This window comes from Carica papaya, chromosome 3 (genome assembly GCF_054855325.1).
Source record: "Carica papaya isolate Zhongbai chromosome 3, ASM5485532v1, whole genome shotgun sequence".
Lineage (NCBI taxonomy): Eukaryota > Viridiplantae > Streptophyta > Magnoliopsida > Brassicales > Caricaceae > Carica > Carica papaya.
In genome coordinates this window covers 1,784,566-1,805,480 of record NC_142311.1, presented here as the reverse complement: position 1 = coordinate 1,805,480, position 20,915 = coordinate 1,784,566, and the positions used below count along the sequence as shown (strand labels likewise).

The 20,915-nt window shown below is 34.4% G+C and overlaps 4 protein-coding genes and 1 non-coding gene across 5 annotated transcripts; 4 read left to right on the top strand and 1 right to left on the bottom strand.

The window, feature by feature from the left end:
* The first annotated feature begins 135 nt into the window (after positions 1 to 135).
* LOC110811819 (origin of replication complex subunit 1B-like) lies at positions 136 to 7,389 on the top strand. Its single transcript, XM_088214983.1, has 16 exons — positions 136 to 1,229; positions 1,339 to 1,474; positions 2,394 to 2,546; positions 2,631 to 2,768; positions 2,847 to 2,998; positions 3,082 to 3,181; positions 3,295 to 3,417; positions 3,507 to 3,668; positions 3,765 to 3,822; positions 3,907 to 4,085; positions 4,237 to 4,348; positions 4,672 to 4,742; positions 5,380 to 5,475; positions 6,225 to 6,301; positions 6,652 to 6,735; positions 7,196 to 7,389. The coding sequence occupies exons 1-16, from the start codon at positions 241 to 243 to the stop codon at positions 7,257 to 7,259; spliced, it is 2,694 nt and encodes an 897-aa protein (XP_088071109.1). The 5' UTR covers positions 136 to 240; the 3' UTR covers positions 7,260 to 7,389.
* LOC148266592 (small nucleolar RNA snoR28) lies at positions 2,454 to 2,531 on the top strand. The gene has a single exon (XR_015818199.1). It is a non-coding gene; the product is annotated as a small nucleolar RNA snoR28 (small nucleolar RNA).
* Positions 7,390 to 7,561: 172 nt separating the features above from the next.
* Positions 7,562 to 12,626, bottom strand: LOC110811892 (RNA-binding (RRM/RBD/RNP motifs) family protein). The gene is made up of 8 exons (XM_022038510.2): positions 12,407 to 12,626; positions 11,226 to 11,703; positions 10,301 to 10,377; positions 10,102 to 10,232; positions 9,607 to 9,703; positions 9,081 to 9,239; positions 8,374 to 8,474; positions 7,562 to 8,283 (listed from the first exon to the last, which is right to left on the bottom strand). Exons 1-8 carry the CDS (start codon positions 12,545 to 12,547, stop codon positions 8,169 to 8,171), a joined length of 1,299 nt encoding a protein of 432 aa, XP_021894202.1. The 5' UTR covers positions 12,548 to 12,626; the 3' UTR covers positions 7,562 to 8,168.
* A 953-nt stretch (positions 12,627 to 13,579) lies between these two features.
* LPAT3 (lysophosphatidyl acyltransferase 3) lies at positions 13,580 to 16,978 on the top strand. The gene is made up of 11 exons (XM_022038398.2): positions 13,580 to 13,765; positions 13,874 to 13,996; positions 14,330 to 14,369; positions 14,491 to 14,564; positions 14,858 to 14,917; positions 15,236 to 15,313; positions 15,393 to 15,551; positions 15,698 to 15,823; positions 16,090 to 16,182; positions 16,309 to 16,395; positions 16,489 to 16,978. The coding sequence occupies exons 1-11, from the start codon at positions 13,685 to 13,687 to the stop codon at positions 16,708 to 16,710; spliced, it is 1,143 nt and encodes a 380-aa protein (XP_021894090.1). The 5' UTR covers positions 13,580 to 13,684; the 3' UTR covers positions 16,711 to 16,978.
* A 1,151-nt stretch (positions 16,979 to 18,129) lies between these two features.
* Positions 18,130 to 20,814, top strand: LOC110811821 (1-acyl-sn-glycerol-3-phosphate acyltransferase PLS1-like). The gene is made up of 11 exons (XM_088214982.1): positions 18,130 to 18,284; positions 18,582 to 18,704; positions 18,843 to 18,882; positions 18,993 to 19,066; positions 19,156 to 19,215; positions 19,391 to 19,468; positions 19,590 to 19,748; positions 19,936 to 20,061; positions 20,166 to 20,258; positions 20,362 to 20,448; positions 20,639 to 20,814. Exons 1-11 carry the CDS (start codon positions 18,204 to 18,206, stop codon positions 20,801 to 20,803), a joined length of 1,086 nt encoding a protein of 361 aa, XP_088071108.1. The 5' UTR covers positions 18,130 to 18,203; the 3' UTR covers positions 20,804 to 20,814.
* The last annotated feature ends 101 nt before the right edge of the window (positions 20,815 to 20,915 follow it).

The following is a 20,915-nucleotide window of genomic DNA, read 5'->3' as shown; positions in this document are numbered from 1 at the left end:
AATAAAAAAAGTCATTAATGTTTGGTAAAATAAATAAATAAATAAATAAAAAGTAATATTTTAATCTATTAACGGAAACAGACCCCACGCGACGTTCTGCAAACCCCGCCAAGACTAGATAGAAAGTTTCCCGCCAGTTTTCTTTCTCTAAAACCCCCACCACTTCTGCATCTCATCGCCTCTCTCTCTCTTCCCCTGTGAAATCCTAGCAAAGTTCCCTACTTAATTGACCGCGCATCGATGGCGGAAACACCGAAGTGCAAGCTTCTTCAGACTCCAAAGAAACCAAGGTTATCACAAACCCCCAACCTGAAATACTCCGAGTCTCCTTCAGTCCCGCTTACTCCTCAGATACCGCAAACCCTAGCCCCTCTTCGACGATCTTCTCGCCGGGCGTCCCTTCCAGTTGATCCGACGACTCCATGGAAACTCTGTAGCGCGACTATTGAACCCGTTCAGGATTCGTTGCGAAATTCCAGATTGGTGACAAATGGCGAGAAAACTGATCTTGCAACGCCTCGAAGCTCATTAGTTGATTGTGCCAAAGAAGTTATCGGATATTCGGTTCGAACCCCTAAACAATCGGGCGAAGAAGAATGTGCACAAATCTTAAATTCGATTGAAGAAAGGAAGTCTAGGGAAGTCCCCAAACTAGGTGGAAATGGGAGAAAATCAAAGAAAAACGACCAGAGTGATGCTGCTGATAATGTTTCATTTTCTCCGGTTTCACCGGATCAATCAGAGAGGAAGAGGAGGAAAAAAGGAGAAGAGAAAAGGGTAATGTTGACGAGATCGAAGGCAGGAAAAAACGTCAAACCGGGTGTAAAGGGGAAGGAAAAGGATAAGATTAAAGGTAAGAAGAGGATATATTACAAGAAAGTGCTGTATGATGGAGGTGAGTTCGAGTTAGGTGATGATGTATATGTGAAGAGGAGAGAGGACGCAAGCTCAGACGAGGAGGATCCCGATGTGGAGGAATGTAGGGTGTGCTTCAAGTCGGGGAAGAGTGTCATGATTGAATGTGATGACTGCTTACATGGGTTTCATTTAACGTGCTTGAAGCCACCACTGAAGGAGGTCCCTGAAGGGGATTGGATTTGTGGGGTTTGTGAGGCAAGGAGATCAGGTAAGCAGGTTGAATTTCCAAAACCACCAGAGGGGAAGAAATGGACTAGAACCCTGAGGGAGAAACTTCTTTCAAGTGCTTTGTGGGCTGCTCGTATTGAGAGGTTTGAATCTTTTCTTTCTCCTCTCATCTAAACGAATCAAACATATTTATTTATGTGATACTCATTTATGTTGTTACCAAATGAGCCTCTTGTTGTTTGGAATGAGCAGTTTGTGGAAAGAAATAGATGGTAGCTATTGGTTTCGGGGACGCTGGTATATGATACCGGAAGAGACTTCTGCGGGAAGACAACCTCATAATTTGAGAAGGGAGCTCTATCTCACTAATGATTATGCTGACATTGAGGTGAAATTTGCTTTCTTTGACTTTTATTTCTTTTTCTTTTATTTTCAACCCTATTAATATGCTGCCAGATACAAAAATCTTGTGTGGCCAAACAGGCATTTTCTTTTCAAGTTGCATTCTAGGAACTTTTGAGATGAAAGCTTCTAGTTACCTTACACTGGCAAAAATTTCCAGTTATTTTAAGCTGTAGGTCTGTTCCTGATTTCAGTTACTTTAATGTAGTGGGCTTGGTCATAATATTCATTATATTAGCTTTTCAGGAAATAATAATCATTTTTTCCACTAGTTAAAGTGAATAGCGTGTTTATTTTGGCCTGTGAATAAATGTTACTTGTATCAAGCAGTCAGCATATTCATAATTTGTGTAGGAAAAATCTTAAAAGGATTAATATTAGTAGATTGAGCTCATTAAAGGTTGTGTACGCAGAGAGGGATTTATGTGTAACGATGGCAACAAATGCACATACATAGCTTGACTTCTCCATTACCATAGTTTCCAGCTCCAACTTATCTTCTCCCACATCCTTGCAATTTATAAGTAGGTGGCTTCTCTTTGGTCCCCTGAGAAGTAGATATCTTTTTCCTTAGCCCAAAAAAAAAAAGAAAAGAAGAAGAAGAAACATATATTCAACATGAATATGATGAGCTTTGACAGGAAACAACTGGAATTCAGACAGTCTTCATATGCATTCTGGGAGAGTCATGGAACATTCAGAACTTTCTTCTTCTTTTCCATCTTTTATTTGTTAATAGAAGTACATATAATCTTTCTAGGCCTTATACAAAAACCTGGTTAGCCCTCTGGACTTTTAGCAACTTTTACATTTGATTCTTGTTTTCCTAGTTTCAATTGAGGTACTATGCTAAAACAAAGCTAATTCTCATACTAAATGTCATATATCTGTTCTTTTTCTTTCAGATGGAATCTATTATTAGGCATTGCTTCGTTAAAAACCCAAAGGAATATACCAAGGCCAACAATGAAGGGGATGATATTTTTCTCTGTGAATATGAATATGACATACATTGGCATACTTTCAAGCGTCTAGCTGATATTGATAACGACAAAGAGGTTTATAAACTCATCATTCAGGTGTGGAATTAAATATGGGATCTTTCAGCCAAAATTTATTGATTCTCTCTTCTCATTTGATAGGATGCTGAAGATGCTGCCAGTGACGAAGATTGGAATTCTCGCAATTCAAGCTCTGATACAGATGAAGATATTGAATATGATGAAGAAAATGCAAAGAATTTACGGAGCGGACATCCCACCAGTCATGAGTTAGCTGCTGTATGGTTATTGCTTCTGGTACTGGACATATGTTACACTTGATGGCTTCCAAAACTTAATTATGATTGCTAAATGCAGAATTCTAGGAAAGGGCATTTCTTTGGGATTCAAAAGGTGGGTTCAAAAAGAATTCCAGAGCATGTGAGATGCCACAAGCAGACTGAACTGGAGAAAGCAAAAGCAACATTGTTGTTATCTACATTGCCAAAGTCTCTGCCTTGTAGGAATAAGTATGTAAACTTGATCGTGCATTACTGATACTTTTGGATTAAAAATCTGTACTCTTTTTTAATGGAGTTCGTGCTCTTCTTAGAGAAATGGAAGAGATAACTGCATTTGTAAAAGGTGCTATCTGTGATGACCAATGTCTGGGCCGCTGCTTGTACATTCATGGTGTCCCCGGAACTGGCAAGGTAAATCTATTGCCTCTGCTGTGGGAAAAAAAATTATGCTGTTTTCTAGACAAGTTGTGTCAAAGGTTATGTGATTAATGAGTTCTTTGTTCGGCATTTCAAATGAGATTCAGACAATGAGTGTACTTTCCGTAATGAGGAACTTAAAGTCTGAAGTTGATGCCGGAAGTGTTAGACCATACTGTTTTGTGGAGGTTAATGGTCTAAAGTTGGCATCACCAGAGAATATTTATCAGGTAAGATATTCATAAAATTGGTCTGCTCCATCTATATTATAACTGTATAATCTGGTTCGTTCTGATCTTTATATTCCATATTCTTTCAGGTTATATATGAAGCATTAAGTGGACATCGAGTTAGTTGGAAAAAAGCTCTTCCTTTACTGAATGAACGGTTTTCTGATGGAAAGAGAATTGGAAAAGAAGACAATAAGCCTTGTATTCTACTTATTGATGAACTTGATCTTCTTGTTACCAGAAATCAATCGGTAACTTGGACAATTTATGTTATGAAAATCAACTATTCATTATCTTGTTAGGAAACCCGTAAGTGGCTTATATGCATGACTCTCATCTGATTACAGGTGTTATACAACATTCTAGATTGGCCTACTAAATCACATTCCAAATTGGTTGTCATAGGTACATTCTCTTTCCAATAATTTTTAATGATGATGATATTGATAGAGTATAATTTTGTTTGTTCATTAAATACTATGAGCACAGGAATAGCAAATACTATGGATCTTCCAGAGAAGTTGCTTCCTCGTATTTCAAGCCGGATGGGTATTCAAAGGCTTTGCTTTGGTCCCTACAACCACCAGCAGCTTCAAGAAATCATTTCAAGTCGCTTGAAAGGAGTTGATGCTTTTGAAAAGCAGGCAATAGAGTTTGCTTCACGAAAGGTCAGTGCTGTGCTATGTTATCTTCCACAAAATTTTGTCTTCCAGTCATTATATTTCTGTTTAGTTTAGATGTACAATTATTTATTGATGTCTATATTGTTGATTTTAGTAGTCCTCATGACTAAATTTCAAGTGTTGAATGCATCTTCAGGTTGCAGCTATTTCAGGTGATGCACGTCGTGCTCTGGAAATCTGCAGGCGGGCTGCAGAAATTGCAGATTATCATGTCAAGAAGCAAATATCAATCCCGAATACATCTGGAGGTAGATCTATTTTTAATTATACATATATCCAATCTTTCTCCTTTATTAGTAGATGAGGTAAGAGCGAGTAAGCATATGATTCCATCAAAGATGTGAAATCGATGACCAGTCTCCGTATTATTTATTAGGATATGGCTAGTTCAGTTTCCTTCACTTCATTGAACTTCATTAGTATGGCTGAGAACGTCGGTTTGATTTCTGATTGTGTACTGAACTATATTAATACTTCGAGCCATTTATCATCCCTATAAAGTATCATTTTGTTGTTCTGTCTATACTGGCTTCTATAGATGAATAAAAATGCAAATGTAACAACTTTTCAGGGAAAGGTCTTGTTGCTATGGCAGATGTTGAGGCAGCTATCCAGGAAATGTTCCAGGCACCTCATATTCAAGTGAGTTGAAACCAACTATAATTTTCTCACTGTTAATTTGGATTTATGTTGTTTTCCTAGGTGTTTGTTAGAAAAGAAATGATGTATTAATTGTGGATTAATCTTGTCAAATGAATCTCCTGGAAAATGACTTTGTGAAGAAAAGAAATACAGATTATGGAATTTGATTATGGAGGAGTCCGAAGTTTTTGTCACTGTATTACCAGTCACCCATTCTCCCATTTTTTTGCAAATAAATAGCAGCTCTAGTTTTTATTGAAACTTCCCTTTAGTCTGATTGTTTCGAAGATAAGTCTATATATCAGGGTGAACCATAGCAAAGCTAAAATACAGAGGCGAGATTCAAGAAGCCACTGCAATCACTTAGGACTCTGTATGAGCAATAAAAATTTCATGGTACCACAAGTTCTTGTGATACAATAGCAGCCTTAAAGTGGTAAAACTATTGGTGGAAATGACTATTACTCTCCTCTTTGAGCCAAGAAAACAAAAACAAAAGAAAATATTATTAATACTGCAGAGTGGATAACTACTGCCACTCTATTCTTTGTTGGGGAGTAAAAAAGGATTAGGAAGGAAGACTGTGCACTTATACATGCTTATTTTGCTGTGAACTAATTTGTTTTCCTTGTTGCAGGTAATGAAAAGTTGCTCAAAACTGAGTAAAATATTTTTGACAGCCATGGTTCACGAGCTATATAAAACTGGAATGGCTGAGACCACCTTTGATAAGGTGACTACTCAAGCTTTTCCCAAACTTTTTTCTAATGTCTTGGAATGTTGATGATTTTTTTTGCACTATTTATGCTAGGTATTAATGTCTAATTGTCAACTAAAGAAACTACTGAGCCATCCAAATTACCCAGATATTCTAGCACTTGAAATCTCGGATCTGTCCACTTACAGTTGATTGCTTTGCAAACTCTTAGAAGGAAACTACAGTTAGGTGCATTATGTGAGAGGTAGAAAACTACATTTAATATTGGATCCCACCAGAACAAGAAACTAATGATCTGGTTATTGAGTTATCATTTCCTAAATTTGTGTATGTCTGAACATAAAAAGAAACATGTAAATTAAGAAACAGAAGTAATATTGAGGAAATGATGTTAGAAAATGTTGATTCAATTTAAAAAAACAATTCATTTACATTGCATTTGTTTAAAATTTATTCTGTTGCTATTCAATTCATTATTTGATATGTAGAATTTAATCATAATTTACATATATGATGAACATTTATGTTGAATTCCCATTCCTATTCCATAAATTTGGAAATCTGAACCAAAACTTGGATACTCTACACACTCTACCATACCTGTTTCCATGGATAAACACATGGATGAGAAGTTCTTTATTTTTTATTTTTTAAGTTTATTATAGACGATTTTTACCAGTTTGTATTTTCTTAAAACTAAAAGTTCTGGAATTTAGACTACACAATTATTGGGACTTTCTGAGGGGAATCTTCTGATTTTGCAGTTAGCAATGACTGTTTCATATCTCTGTACAAGCAATGGAGAAGCTTTTCCTGGTTGGGATTTGCTCTTGAAAATTGGGTAAGCCATTGCTCTTTCTGTCTTTTCTTATCTAGTATCTCCCATTATTGGAACAGGAAATCAGTCTACCAGTTTTTCATTGAAAAACTCTATTATGTATTTCGAAGATAATGACCATTAGCCCCAACATCTGATTATTGGTCTATCTGGTTTGGTTTTCCATTGTTTTATAACAATAGTGAATAAAAAATTATTCATGCTTTTAGTTGTTAGTTAGAATTAGGAATGAGTCCAAAAGGAGCAAAAAAAAAAAAAAATTAATTTACAACCAACAGGTTACAAGTTGGAGTGTTTTGAAAAAGAAAAAAAAAAAAAAAACTCATATATCGGTTTCCTCTTTCTTTTGGCAGCTGCAACCTTGGTGAAAGCAGAATTCTTATATGTGAACCAGGAGCCAAGCACAGATTGCAAAAATTACAGCTCAATTTTCCAAGGTTAGTCCCCTCTAGCAAATTGGTTCTGCATTGTGAAATAGAAAGTCATTGAGTTTGGTTTGGAACCATGGGTTAAAAGTGTTGGCCAAACCTTACTTTACAGACCAATTACTGTCCATTATCATTTACCATCTCAGTGAGTTTGATGCTCTTTTTTCTTTTTCCTGCTCTATTAGGCATTGTAAAGGGACATATTTGTGGTGGCTATCTGTTCTTTCTAGCAATTTTTTTTTAACATCTAACTGCAATTTTTGTGTTGTAAGCATCTAATATTGGAAATAGTTGGTAAAGATAGCTGTTAAATCATTATAAAACATTATAATTTACTGCTAGTCATAGTATTTCTAAAATACTGTGACAGTAGCCCCCTATTGTAAAGCTCAAAACTTGGGCACAAACCTGCAACCCCTTCATTTAGCAGAAGTATCACCTGACATTTTATGTTTTTGCTTCGTGGCAGTGATGATGTGACTTTTGCACTAAAAGACGACAGGGAACTACCATGGCTGGCCAAGTATTTATGAGTCAGGACTTGGCAGTTAAATTTATGTTTCACGATCACAATTTTGATCGATCACCTTTGAGATTTTCATTGCAATTATTCTGTGACATTTACTTTTTATTTATAATAAGAAGTCTATAACTTCATCATTATCATCTCTTTGCTTAGAACTAGGTCGTTTTGTTTTATAAATTTTAGGCATATAATCTCATAAATATTATTATATTATAAAAAATAAATAATTATTGTGTTTGATCTAATGTAATTATTTATAAGTTAGTCATACAATAAAGAAGTTAATAAAATAACTAAAAACCATAAATATTTGACAGTTTACAATAAGAGTATTTAATTAAAATTTTGTAAAAACAGCTGAGTCTTAACATTGTTTACAACTTAAACAAATAAAAAGTACATTCTAATACTTTCTTACATTTTGATCTAAAACACAATATCGTCCACTCTTTTTATCAAAGCCAAATCAAACACTGGAATTTGTCAAAAATAAGAAATAAGCCTCCTACTTCAGATCTTCCACATGTTTTCCTTATGAACGGAGTATTGAAGTATCAAGTCCAAGCCCTAAAAATTTAACAATTTCTGCTCTGCAACACAGCACAATTCTAGGAACTCATGCTACAGCTATGCCGGTAGAAGAAAATGTTAAGGGCTAAGCAGGCCCATTAAGGGAGGGAGGGAGGGAGGGGAAGAAAAGAGAGGTTTAAAAAAGTACATTATATATGGCAAGCTTCACAATCCTGCACTCCACATTACATGTTACGACCGTGCCCAACCCAAGAGCAGATACTACATAGACCAGGTGCACATCCTGACCTTTACCTCCCAGTGCCTGATTTCTCCTAAGCTACTCTCCCCGCAGTTCTTGGGTTTCTGATTCGCTTGCAGGAAACTTTTAGCATATCCAATAATTTTAACTGGGAAACACCAAGGATGGTTGAGGCGGTGGCGTAAGCGAAGATGTTCTCAACCACATCGGTCGGCCTAATATGGCACTTCCATGAACAGAAAGGTAAGCATTGTTTAACCTATCAGTCAAAAACAAAAATATAAATTAATTAGTCAAGAAAAGATTAAACTCTCCAGACAAAAAAAGATTGAGAGAAAAGGAATTTAACTTGTCAACATCGGGGGTAGCCAAGGGATCATAAAGCTCTTCCCTTTGATCTAGGCTAGGGACAGCACCTGTTATAGCTGTGACTTCTTGGGAACCTTCCACCTGAAAATTACCCAGGATTTTACTGTCAACTTTACGTGAATGATCTTCATTTACTTCACCGACAGAAAATTGATGCAAGCCATCAAAGTCCAAAAATTCTGGTAATTAACTAGAAAGTGATATAGAGTGATCACAAGCTCATGAATACAGCAAAAACTCTAGAAGTACGTTAAAAGAATGCAGAAAAGGAAGTGGTCCTGCAACTCATTTGCTAATAGGTAATCTATTGGCCAACTAAACCATTCAAAGAAGAATGAGCAAACATGCATACATAAGCAAACAGGGCATATGCAACTTCAATTTCAAAAGCAGGGATGTAGTTAAAACCATTTGACACCCACACCACCAACCCCGCCATCTTTCCAGCAACAGAAAAGAAAAAACAGAAAGAGCTATCCTCAATTTCACAGAGAGAAGATTTCTTCAGAAAAAAAGTCATCGAGAGAAAAATTGCATGGTGAGTTCCAACCCCCAATGTAGTACCAGGGGGAACAATATCCAAGTATACTTCAGCAAAACTATCATTAGATTATAAAAATTAAATAAAAGCCATCCAAACAAAAGTAGCAACTTTAATGACGTGCAACCGAGAAGTCAACATCTTGCCTGTTGAGGATATTGTGGATAACCGGCATATGCACCATATGAGTACACTGATGGATCCTGTGTAGCCCCATAAGCATAGGCATCATACCCTTGTCCATAACCATAATAGGCACTCCACTGACTAGGATCTACTTGAGTTCCCCAGCTACCAGGCAGGTCCTACAATTAGAAAAAGTCCAGCACTCATCAAGGCTATTGATTCAGTATTGTTTGCAGGTTACTCATATATACACAACTACAAATAAGCCCAATTAGGAAGTCTTCAATGTTATCCTCATTTTTATCTTACTTTAGTGTATAAATCAAATAGAATTATAGATCAATTTCATTTTTCATTAGCCTTTAATTGCTGTAACAGAAGAATCACATGAAAGGATTTGATGCAAATATAGGTAGAGATATTTTGTTTGTCGGCAGCAAACCCTCGGTGCCTTTTAATGACATTTCCTTGTCACCTAAAAGAGAATGAAAACTGATTCTGGGGGTGAATTGCTTCATGTGAATAGTTTCATTATCAAAGAATCACCTGTCTTGCTGTAGGGCTTCTACTCCAAGAAATGCGAACTGCTTGTTGACCAATCATTTGTCCTTGCATCCTTTGCATGGCTTCTTCAGCAGATGCCCTGCAGAAAGTGGTAGCTGAATTCAGAAACTTCACAGGTACCAACATTATCTACAATAAGATGAGAGGTAGACCTATTGATAAATAAAAATTAAGCAGTCAAAAGAATAGGACACATCATTTTGATGCTTTCCAGTACAGTTTATTCACTCTCTTTGTATTTTATATTGCTGCAGGTCCTTTGTTTGCGATAAAGAGAAGCAATAAGGGAGGCATCATAAATTCTGTGATAAGGTGAAGAGCAAGAACTAACATTCTGACTCAATTTACAATCAATTAAAAACATATATGTTATTAACATGCAAGACACAAGTTTTAAAAAGAGCAGGCAATGAAAGAAATAAACCAAATTCGTTACTTAAGATTAGTTGTGCTATACAGATTTTGCACTGAACAAACCTAGTTCTGAATTGCACAAAACCATATCCTTTGGTTGCAGGTATCTTTGAATAGATAATTTCCCCAAACTGTGAGAATAATTCCTTCAATTCTTCCTCCATGACATTGGGATCCAAGTTGCCAATGGCAATCTGTAACCAATACAATTGTATGAGAAAGGAATAAGATATGGTCTCCAAGGACTTGAGCATGTACTCACTGTAGTATTATTGATGTCACTCTCTGCTGGAAGCACCTGCACTGGTGGAGTAGTGTATGCTGGAATTGGATATATTGCTGCAGCAGATTACCCAAGCATCAAATAACCATCCAAAACACAAGAATCATACATTTGTCCAGCAAACACATGCTGATACAGGCAAAATATTAATTAATGCATTTTTTTTCTATAGGATAAACACGATGTGGTTTTTCTTCTGTAGGATAAACATGATGCAGTTTGCGGTCTTATTCCTAATGCTCTTCAAAGTGAATAAGTCAATACACTTAGTTTATTTATTACTGTCCTTGCTGTTGTCAGTTATTATTTTGGTTAGGCATATGCCTTCTTCCCAATGCTCTTCAAAGGTATATAAAGTATTAATAATGATATACTTAAGATATTAGCATGTTACAGGAAATAATCAATGTTGAACAGACAAATACCAGACTATATCAGAAGACAAAAATAGACGGGTACTGGCTGCAAGATCAATGTGCTAATGTAGTACGGAAAAACAACAGATAGAACAGATAAAAGAAAAGGGGAGAAGAAACCAACCCAAATATAATTGCTAGCTGCCAGCCTTTCACATTTTTAATGAAGAAAGACACAGGAGTTGATAGCTTATTACTAAGTTTCTACTTTCTAGTAGTCTTCTTCCACAAAATGGTACCTTGGAGTATTTTTCTTCATATTCTTTGATAGGAATAGCTCATTCAGAACATAAAAATATTTTTGAGTATAAATTCAAAACATTAACATATTAACATATTAAAACTTTCAAGGTGAAACTGTGAATCAAGAATGAAAAATTTTAGGCAAATGAAATTTCATGAAAAAGCTAATGAAGATAGCTTTGCTAGGAATTTTATAGGCATAACACAAAGGAATAAAAGAACTAAAGATAATAAAAGCTTAGAACCTTTAGCAGCATATGGCTGTTGAAATCCTGTGGTCTTCTTTGGCGTTGCTGCACTTATACGCATTGGTCTAGTTGAGCAATAGACACCATTCATTTCAGTCATGGAACGATTTCTTTCAGTCTCGTCAGCGAATTTAACAAACCCATATCCTTTGGAGCGTCCAGTACTTGGATCAGTTACAACTTTGGCACCTCTAACAGATGGATAATGAGCTCGAAATGTCTCTTGCAATAGATAATCAGTGACATCAGGAGCTAAATCTCCAACAAAAATAGAATGCTCAGGACCGGCATCACGTCTTTCACCAATACCAAAAGAAGCCCAATTCAACCTGAATGTTTGTTCAGTTCCGGGCATCTCTGTCCCATTGTAAGTCTGAAGAATCCTTTCTGCTGCTCCATGAGATACAAACTCCACAAACCCATAACCCTCAGGCTGGCCAGTTATTTTATTTCGTATAATTTTTATTGAAACCAGCTGCGTAGATTATAAACATACACTGACAATTAGGTTGAACTGACAATTAGTTTAAAAAGGAAAACAAGAAAAAACATAAATATACAAATAAACTTTAACATCCCATAACATACTATGTTAAATGAAAACATCCGAATAGGAAGGAAACCGAGAAGGTAATTGAAGATAAATCAATTGACTTTGCAGCTATCTCTAGATAGCCACCAATATTACAACAGACAAGAACCAAGGTTGCATTTGGCTCAATTCTCGCTCAATTCTTCCTAGTCTAATTCTTATATTAGTCATAATATTCATGATCAGAAGACAATCGTATTGTGTCCAATTTAACGCTCATTCATCTTGAATTTCTGGTTGTCGGGAATTGAACAAAAACTAAATTCATGACAGAACCCATTACAGCTTAACATTTGTCAGAACTGTACAGAACATTCTTTTCAGTAAACCACATTTTGGCTGAAAACAAGTTGGAAAAAACAAATAGTCCCTAAAGCATCGGTTTTTTTCCCTGCTTCAATTTCAAATTTTCCTCCGAGAAAGGTAGCCCTAGAAACAATACCCTCATGAACCAAACACATAAATACACGGCCATGTATGTGAATTTCATTATCCAAGAACGTACACATGTACGATAAAAGAATTTGGTACAACGATTGAAGGAAATAGAGATAGTGAGAGTATCTAATAGCTTCGGTGTACATACCTCTCCGGTGTGGGCGAAGCAGGAGTTGAGATACGACTCATCGACCCAGTACTGCAAGTCACCAATCCAAAGGGTTCTCACTTCTTCTAGCGTTGCGGGATGGTGGTATCCTTGTGATTGTGTTGCTGCTGTTGCCGCCATTGTTGTTGCAGTCTGTCGGATACGGTATCCACCGCTCTGTTTGTATCCCCCTTGTGGTGGTCTTCCCTCTAATCTGATCTAAAGATGAAACGTCGTCGTTCAGTTCGCGGTTACAAAGTTACGGTCTCTATTGGTGGCAAAAACGGGTGGGCCTCCAGTTGGCCTACCCAAACCCTCTCTAATTTGGGTCGGTCGACAAGTCAATTGGGCCCAAAATAAATCAGGCCCAACTAATTAGATCCGATTGTCCAACCCTTAACCCGGCCCATCCATTTTAAACGCATAGTTGAAAGGATTAATAAAATGGTTCAGATTTAATTATCGTTATTATTATTATATTTGCATAATCTAAATTTTTTAATTGTTAATTTTAATAGAATGTAATTATTAAACTATACGTTCATAAATTTATTAATTAAGTGAGATATTAATATAAATCATAATAATTTCAATTTCAATTTCAATTTCAATTTCAGAAGCACAATCTCTTAAGCAAGTCTTAATTTTCTCATAAGAGTAGAAACAAAATATATATGTAATATCATAAGGCAGTGCTTATACAGCAAATAATTGACATTTTACGTGACTACTACGATGTTGTTAGCTATTTCTTGAAAATATTCTATTGAGAGGACGAGGATGCGTGCATGGTTCTTGAAGCTGCAGATCTCGTTTTCTTTCTTTTGAAAAATTATATAAAAATCCCATCTTCTGTAATCATGAAAACCTGAAAGAGCTTTTGTCCAGTGGGGGGTGCTCACATGGCCGCATGTGTAAACCAGAAGAACAAAGAATATGAAATGAAAGAAATAAAGAAAATGATAATGCCAACGAATTAAGTTTTTAAAATAATCAACTCAGTCATAAACTAAATATTAAGAATAACTTAAAGTAAATGGTAGCTTGACAAACTGGTTTCTGGTTGTCTGGTTAGCCTGGCTTAATTTCATAGCCACTCAAATCAAATATATCCACTCCAAAAATGGCGCTTAAATTGCGCTCTTGCGATGCTTATACAAATACAGCCATTTTTTTTTATTTTAGCAGAAGAGAAAGAAAAAAAAAAAATCATAAACACCTTTTATTTTCTTCTCCCCTTCTTCTTCTTCTTCTTCTTCTTGACTCCGTTTTGGAACCATGGCTTTTCTAGCTGCGCTGGTTGCTGTTCCAATTGGCGTGTTGTTCTTGGTTTCTGGCCTCATTGTTAATGTCATTCAGGTATAATAAATTTGTTCACGACAATGTATATTTTGTTTTGAGGATACATTATGTATATGTATGTATGTACATATGTATATATAACACATTACAATTGTATATTTCCAGGCGGTTTTCTTCGTCCTTGTTCGTCCCGTGTCAAAGAATTTGTATAGAAAGATCAACAAAGTAGTTGCAGAACTGCTGTGGCTGGAGCTCATATGGCTTTTTGACTGGTGGGCAGGAATTAAGGTTCTCCATTTCTCCTTTCCTTTTCTTTTTCCCCAGTACAATCTTCTTTTTCCTCATTTATTCTGTATGCAGCGGTCAAATATTATAGCTCTACAAGAGAGGTATTTATGTAAGAAAGAACCTATCTGTACCTTTCCCTCACATCTAGGTTACAAGGATTTTACTAAATCTTCAATTCCCATCTCATTTTCCTGGTGGCATTTTGTTGTAATACGCTTTGATTTTACCAGCTTAAATACTAGCTAGTAAATAGACAGAAAAATCCAATCCCATAAGCCCTAATTCAAGTATATAGCTCAATCAAATCTCAGTGATTTGATCTTCTGACTGCAGATTGATGTATTCGCGGATGCAGAAACTTTTCAGTTAATGGGTAAGGATGATCCTGGAGCTGCATTCTCTTTTTTAAAAAGAAAACCTCAAGTCAAAATATGATTATGGAAAATAGATAAAATCCGGAGTATCTAATTTAATTTCTTCCATTAATATTTCAGGAAAAGAACATGCTCTTGTCATATGCAATCATAGAAGCGACATTGATTGGCTCGTTGGGTGGGTCATAGCTCAGGTTAATACTTCCAACTTCCATTTTTATCATTTTACGGATCACATATGATTATATGATATCAAGTTTAGTGATAAGTAAGTATCGACTTGTAAATCAGATCGAATGTTCATTTTCTTTACATGAGAGTAAGAGTATTTTTTCTTGTGGAGAAAAAGCATTGATCATGTAGTTGACTCAAACTAATTTGAGATTATAGTTCAGTTGAGTTGAATAACAGTTTCAACCAAAACCTGTATTGCATTCAATCTTGATTGTCTCTTCCATTTGCTAATTGAACACTGATACAATAACAGCGGGCTGGTTGCCTCGGAACTGCATTAGCCATCATGAAGAAAGAAGCAAAATACCTCCCTGTGAGTTAATCTTACCCACTTCCTCTTTTCAGCTCTCTGGTTTCTATTTACTGCAGCAGAACTAGAAGTTAAAATGTCCAGATTTCTTCAACTAGCTGTGTATTTTTAGTGAAATCTTCTATAGGTGGGAAAAAATTACAGTTGTAAGTACTAATTTTTTTACTGTTTATATGTTAATTTCAATATAACAGTTTTATATGCAATTTCTTTCAGCAATTAAGCAGGCTAAATTCTTACTTTCTAAGGGTTATTCATGTGATAAAGTTCTTTTAGTTTCTATATGATCATTGAACATATATGTATGTTTCTTTTCCCCAGATTATAGGTTGGTCAATGTGGTTTTCTGATTATGTCTTTCTGGAAAGGAACTGGGCTAAGGATGAAAGCACATTGAAGGTACTATTAGACCCATTGGCCAAGCTTATATGTCTTACTCCTACCGGTCTATATAATCTTATTGGTTTCACTCATGCAGGCAAGTTTTAAAAACTTGGAGAACTTTCCTATGCCTTTTTGGCTGGCTCTTTTCGTAGAAGGAACACGGTTTACTCAGGCGAAGCTCGTAGCAGCTCAAGAATATGCTGCTTCTAGAGGGCTGCCTATTCCTCGAAATGTCTTACTTCCTCGTACAAAGGTCACATCTTCTCTACCATCTTCTTTTTCTGCAAAATTGTTCCCATTTTGCCGTGGAGTCTCAGAGATTTAGGCTATGTTTGGAACAAATTCTGAATTTCACAAACAGATTTGTCGATTTTTTGTATTGACGTGTTTCGATATCAGGGTTTTGTTTCAGCAGTTAGTCACATGCGCTCCTTTGTTCCAGCAATTTATGATTGTACAGTGGCAGTTTCTGGTAATCAGCCTCCACCTACAATGCTGAGAATATTTGGAGGAAAATCATCTGTGGTAAGCCAGCAGAAAGACTTACACCACTTGGTCATATATGCTCATATGCTTTTAAACTTGCTTCGATTTCTTTTTGTTAGTATTGCTTTACCAATTCAAGCATGGGACATTTTCTGCGAAAATTTTACTTTTACAATTTGGTATAATGCCCAAATTTAACAATTATCATATTGTTTTGAATTAGAATCTGATTAATATTAGAATTAGACGATTTTATAATTATAGTTTCTTGAAGTGTGTTTCAAGCTTGTAGATTATTTTTTTAGGTAAATTTGCAAATCAGGCGACATGTGATGAATGAACTACCAGAGACATCGGATGGGATTGCCCAGTGGTGCAAAGATGTGTTTGTGACAAAGGTATGTACTAAAAAACATTCAAAGAGTTGCTCGATCTCTCAAACATGCTCATAACTACTGCAAATTGGACAACAAAAATTTGGAGCAGAAAATTTTGAAACAGAAATAGTAATGCAATGCTTGCAGGATGCCTTGTTGGAGAAGTATGCCACCAAGGAGAAATTCAGTGATCTCGAACGTCAAGACATGGGTCGATCCAAAAAATCCTTGATTGTGAGATAACATTCTATGAATTCAGAAATTTTCTTTTGCTAACTTGCAGTTAAAAAAATCCCAATTCAAATAATTCTTTTCTTGTTTGAACAGGTTGTTACTTCTTGGTCATGTCTCATCATTTATGGCATTGTCATGCTATTTAAGTGGTGTTCACTCATGGCCTCATGGGAGGTCATTTTCTTTTCGTTCACTTTCTTGGTCCTTGTCATGATCATTATGCAAATCCTCGTTCACTCTTCTGAATCAGAACGTTCTTCGCCTTCAGAAATTTCCACACAAGATCCCGTGACAGAAAGACTCATTCAGATATAAACTGAAAAATACGAAAAATCAATGCCAATTTTGTAGACTATATATGTATACTTTAGTACTTCTCAACTCTGTTTCTTTCAATCTTAATCGTTTTAATAATGTAAAATGTACTAATATCCTAACCCTGTACATTCCTAGCTTGACCTTAGAAGTTAGAAATATTCTTCCATTTAGCTTGCCTTATTGGTAACACCATCTATTCGCTCATGTACAGTAATATACTAATTTTCTCGACATACAAGTTTGGTGAAGTATGCTATACATAATTGTTGAGGAAAATTAATTCCTGAAGCGTATACAATCACATCAAAATAAAAACACAAAAATAGAATATAAGAATTTTACGTGGTTTGACAGTGTAACTACATTCACATATAAAACTGACAAAAAAAATTATTTACATAATTTAAGAGCACGTCATCAATAGATTAACAAATATATTTATAATGAGAGTACCATAATTTTTCAAAAATAAAAACTCTTTAAAATATATATCAAATATTTGTCAGTATAAATATAAAGAAAATTTATGTAAATTATTTATGAGATTGTAGATAAATATCACCAAAATTCAAAATACATAAACAATAATATTGTAACCCTATATTTTAATTTGCACTTTTAAGCTATTTCTAGAGTAAATAAATTTAATTATGAAATAAGTTTGAAAATTTTTACTTATTTATTTAAGAAGGAATACAAATTTATTTTAAATTATCAAATTAAATAATTTTTCTTCATTTTTATACTTTAAAAACTAAGTTACAAATTCCATCAAAAATCAAACAAAATAATTTGTTGCTTCCAAACATAGTCTTTATATTTTTTTAAAAAAAAAATGGTAAAAATTTTCAGTCTGCAGTAGTTCTTGACTGCCATCTTCAACTTACAGGATTTCCATAAAATCAAGCCAGGCGATTTAATGAATGAAGCCAAAATAAATGGTTGATTAAGAAAAAGCAAATGACTCAAAAAGCAGCCGGAAATTAGTGGTTAGCTTTTTATTCTTCACCTAACCCAAGCTAAAGCTTCTTTCAGATAAATTAATGGTAGTGATATACATGTCAGCTGTATACGTGTGTGTGTGTGTATGTATATATGTAATATGTATGTATCAAGTCTGATCAAGATTGGGAATTTACCCTCTAATTGACTGATAATTTTACTTGAAGTATCTTTAATGATCTTCTTTTACAGGAAATAAAAAAGAAATTTCTTAGAACAGGTAAGATGCCAACCCCTAAAGCTACTGGTTCAAAATTAGTAAGAACTGAATTGGACCATTCTCAACTGAGGCCTACTACCTCTTCACCTAAAAAGGGTTTTGTGTATAAATGTTCTAACTCCTATATATACACATATAGACAGAGACACACAGAGACGCACATCACATGGGTGTGTCTGTATGTATATATATATATAGAAGAACCTTTATTTCATCCACTAACAATCCTCTCAACCTAATTTGCAATATTACGTGTGTGGATTAGGCCATGGAAATCTCAACTATACTTATGTCTCTTCCTTTAGGTGTAACTTTTGTTGTCACTGGCCTTTTCATTAATCTCATCCAAGTAAGTATACATCATCTCACTCGGGTTGTACCTACGTCATGTTCGTATAAAAAGATTTGAGTTCGAGTCATTTTCTCTGAAAAACAGTTCACTTATATCGTCATATTAAATTTGTACATGTATTTTGAATTATATTATTATCCTCCGTGTATTATCTAATAATAATATTACAAAAACGAATTTAGATTTTTTATGATCCTAATGTTAAATTTCAGAAATTAAGATATTAAATTTTTATGAATACCCGATAAAGTTCTCCTAAATTTTAATTAATCCCATTTGCAATTACATTTCTAGGCAGCTTTGTATCTGACCATAAGGCCTATATCGAAAAATACATTCAGAAAAATCAATGGTGCAATTGCAGAAATTCTATGGTTACAGATTTTGTGTCTTATGGAGTGGTGGGCTGGCATTGAGGTGATTTACAGAATTTCTGGAGACCCTAATTTTTACTTCAGTAAAAAAAAAAAAAAATCTTACAAATTTGAAATCCAATGAGTTAAAGTTACTGGAGGTGAGACCCTGATTTTTACTGGGTTTAATTTCTGGCTGCAGGTTAAACTGTACACTGATTTGAAGACCTATCATTTGATGGGTAAGGTTAATAGTCCATATTGGTTCTAGCTCATAACTGGTTTCAGATTAGTGATGAAAATTTTCTAAAGATTAGGGAACATATATATATATATATACACACATTTGCAGGTAAAGAACATGCTGTTTTAATGTCAAATCACATATCAGACATGGATACATACATTTTGTGGATTTTAGCTCAGGTCATATATATATCCTTAATGTTTCATATACACTTTTTACTGTCTGATAGAAAGTTGCTAGTAAATTTGTTTGATGTAATTTATTTCAGCGCTCGGGTTGTCTTCGTAGTGCTCTGACAGTCGTAAAAAAATCTTCGAAATATCTTCCGGTATAAATTATTATTTTTTTAATTTACTAAGATATTCGACTTAAACTCTTGTTCTATATATCTATTAATTTTACTCACTAATGAGTTAACTCATCGTATAAACGAATTTAATTAAATTGCACTTTTGAGTAATCTGCAAAATTCTGTTTCTGTGATCTGAAATAAAATGATGCAGATTGTTGGATGGGCAAGTTGGTTTTTTGGGTTTGTGTTCTTGGAAAGGAGCTGGGCTAAAGATGAAGGCTACTTGAAGGTATATCTATATGTATATATCATTTTTTATGCTGATTTCAATAACATGTTCACAATGGAAGCATATATCTATATATATGTGTAAGGCAACTAACAGTCCTATAATCATGGTTGATTGCTAGACAAGTTTGGAAGAACTAAAGGATTTTCCTATGCCTTTTTGGTTGACAATTTTCGTAGAAGGGACGCGTCTTACTCCCGATAAGCTGTTAGCATCTCAAGAATTCGCTATTTCGAAAGGATTGCTTATTCAAGAGAATGTTCTAATTCCTCGTACCAAAGTAAAAGTTTCGTAAATTTCTCAATATTTTTTTATATTTACCATATTTTCTTTACAATTTCAATCACATAATTTTAAAAATATAATAAACACAATAATTAAAATATAAAATTTAAATTTCTAACTTAATTTAAGTAATAAAATTGAACTAATTTTTTTTTTTTTTTCTCTGAATGGCTTGAAAATAGGGTTTTATCGCAACAATTCAGTGTTTACGCTCATTTGTCTCTACAATTTATGATGTTACAATTGTTGTTCCGAAAACTCATCCAATTCCATCCTTGCTTAGAACTTTAAGGAGACAACCGTGGGTGGTAAAGTAATCTTATAAGTTGCATTTTTATATATTTTGATTCACATACTCAATAAATATTTATCTTTTTATGTATTATTAATATCTTATAATTGATCGTTATAGGTTAAGGTACACATCACACGGTATTCGTTTAATGAATTGTCTGAATCAGAAAATGAAATTGCCAAGTGGTGCAAAGATAAATTTATATTTAAGGTACATATACAGAATATACAAATTTTAAAATTCTTAACTCTAAAGGAAAAAAATCAATATATATATATATATCTTATTCTAAATTTTTTTTTATTTTTACCAGGATGTTACGTTGAAGAAATTTTTTAATACAGGAACTTTCGATGATCCAGAAATTAAAAATTATGAACGATCAATTAAGTCACTGATAGTAAGATTTTAAATTATTTAAATCGTATTTTTCTTCGAATTTTAATTCCGTTAAATAAGATTATGAAGTGTAAATAAAATAATTGAATTCGAACAAGATATTTTCATATTATGTCAGAAATATAATAGAATATGCACATAAAACTCAAGAGGCTGCTTTTTCAAGTACTGAATTGTGTAATATGTAACAGGTTGTGATCTCATGTTCCTGTGTCGTCACACTTGGTGGGTGGATTCTGTGTCATAAGTTTGGCAAAGGGCATGTCTTTTTAGGAGCAATTTTGGCCATTGTTGCAGTCACAATTCACATTTTCATTGAGTACACGAAATTGCCACAGCAGATTCGAGAAATATAGAATTAAGTTTAATAATAATCTTATATAATAACTAAATTCATATTATGTAATTATTTAATTACTATGTAATGTTACTGTATCAAATTATTAATTTTTATTTCTTTTTTATAAT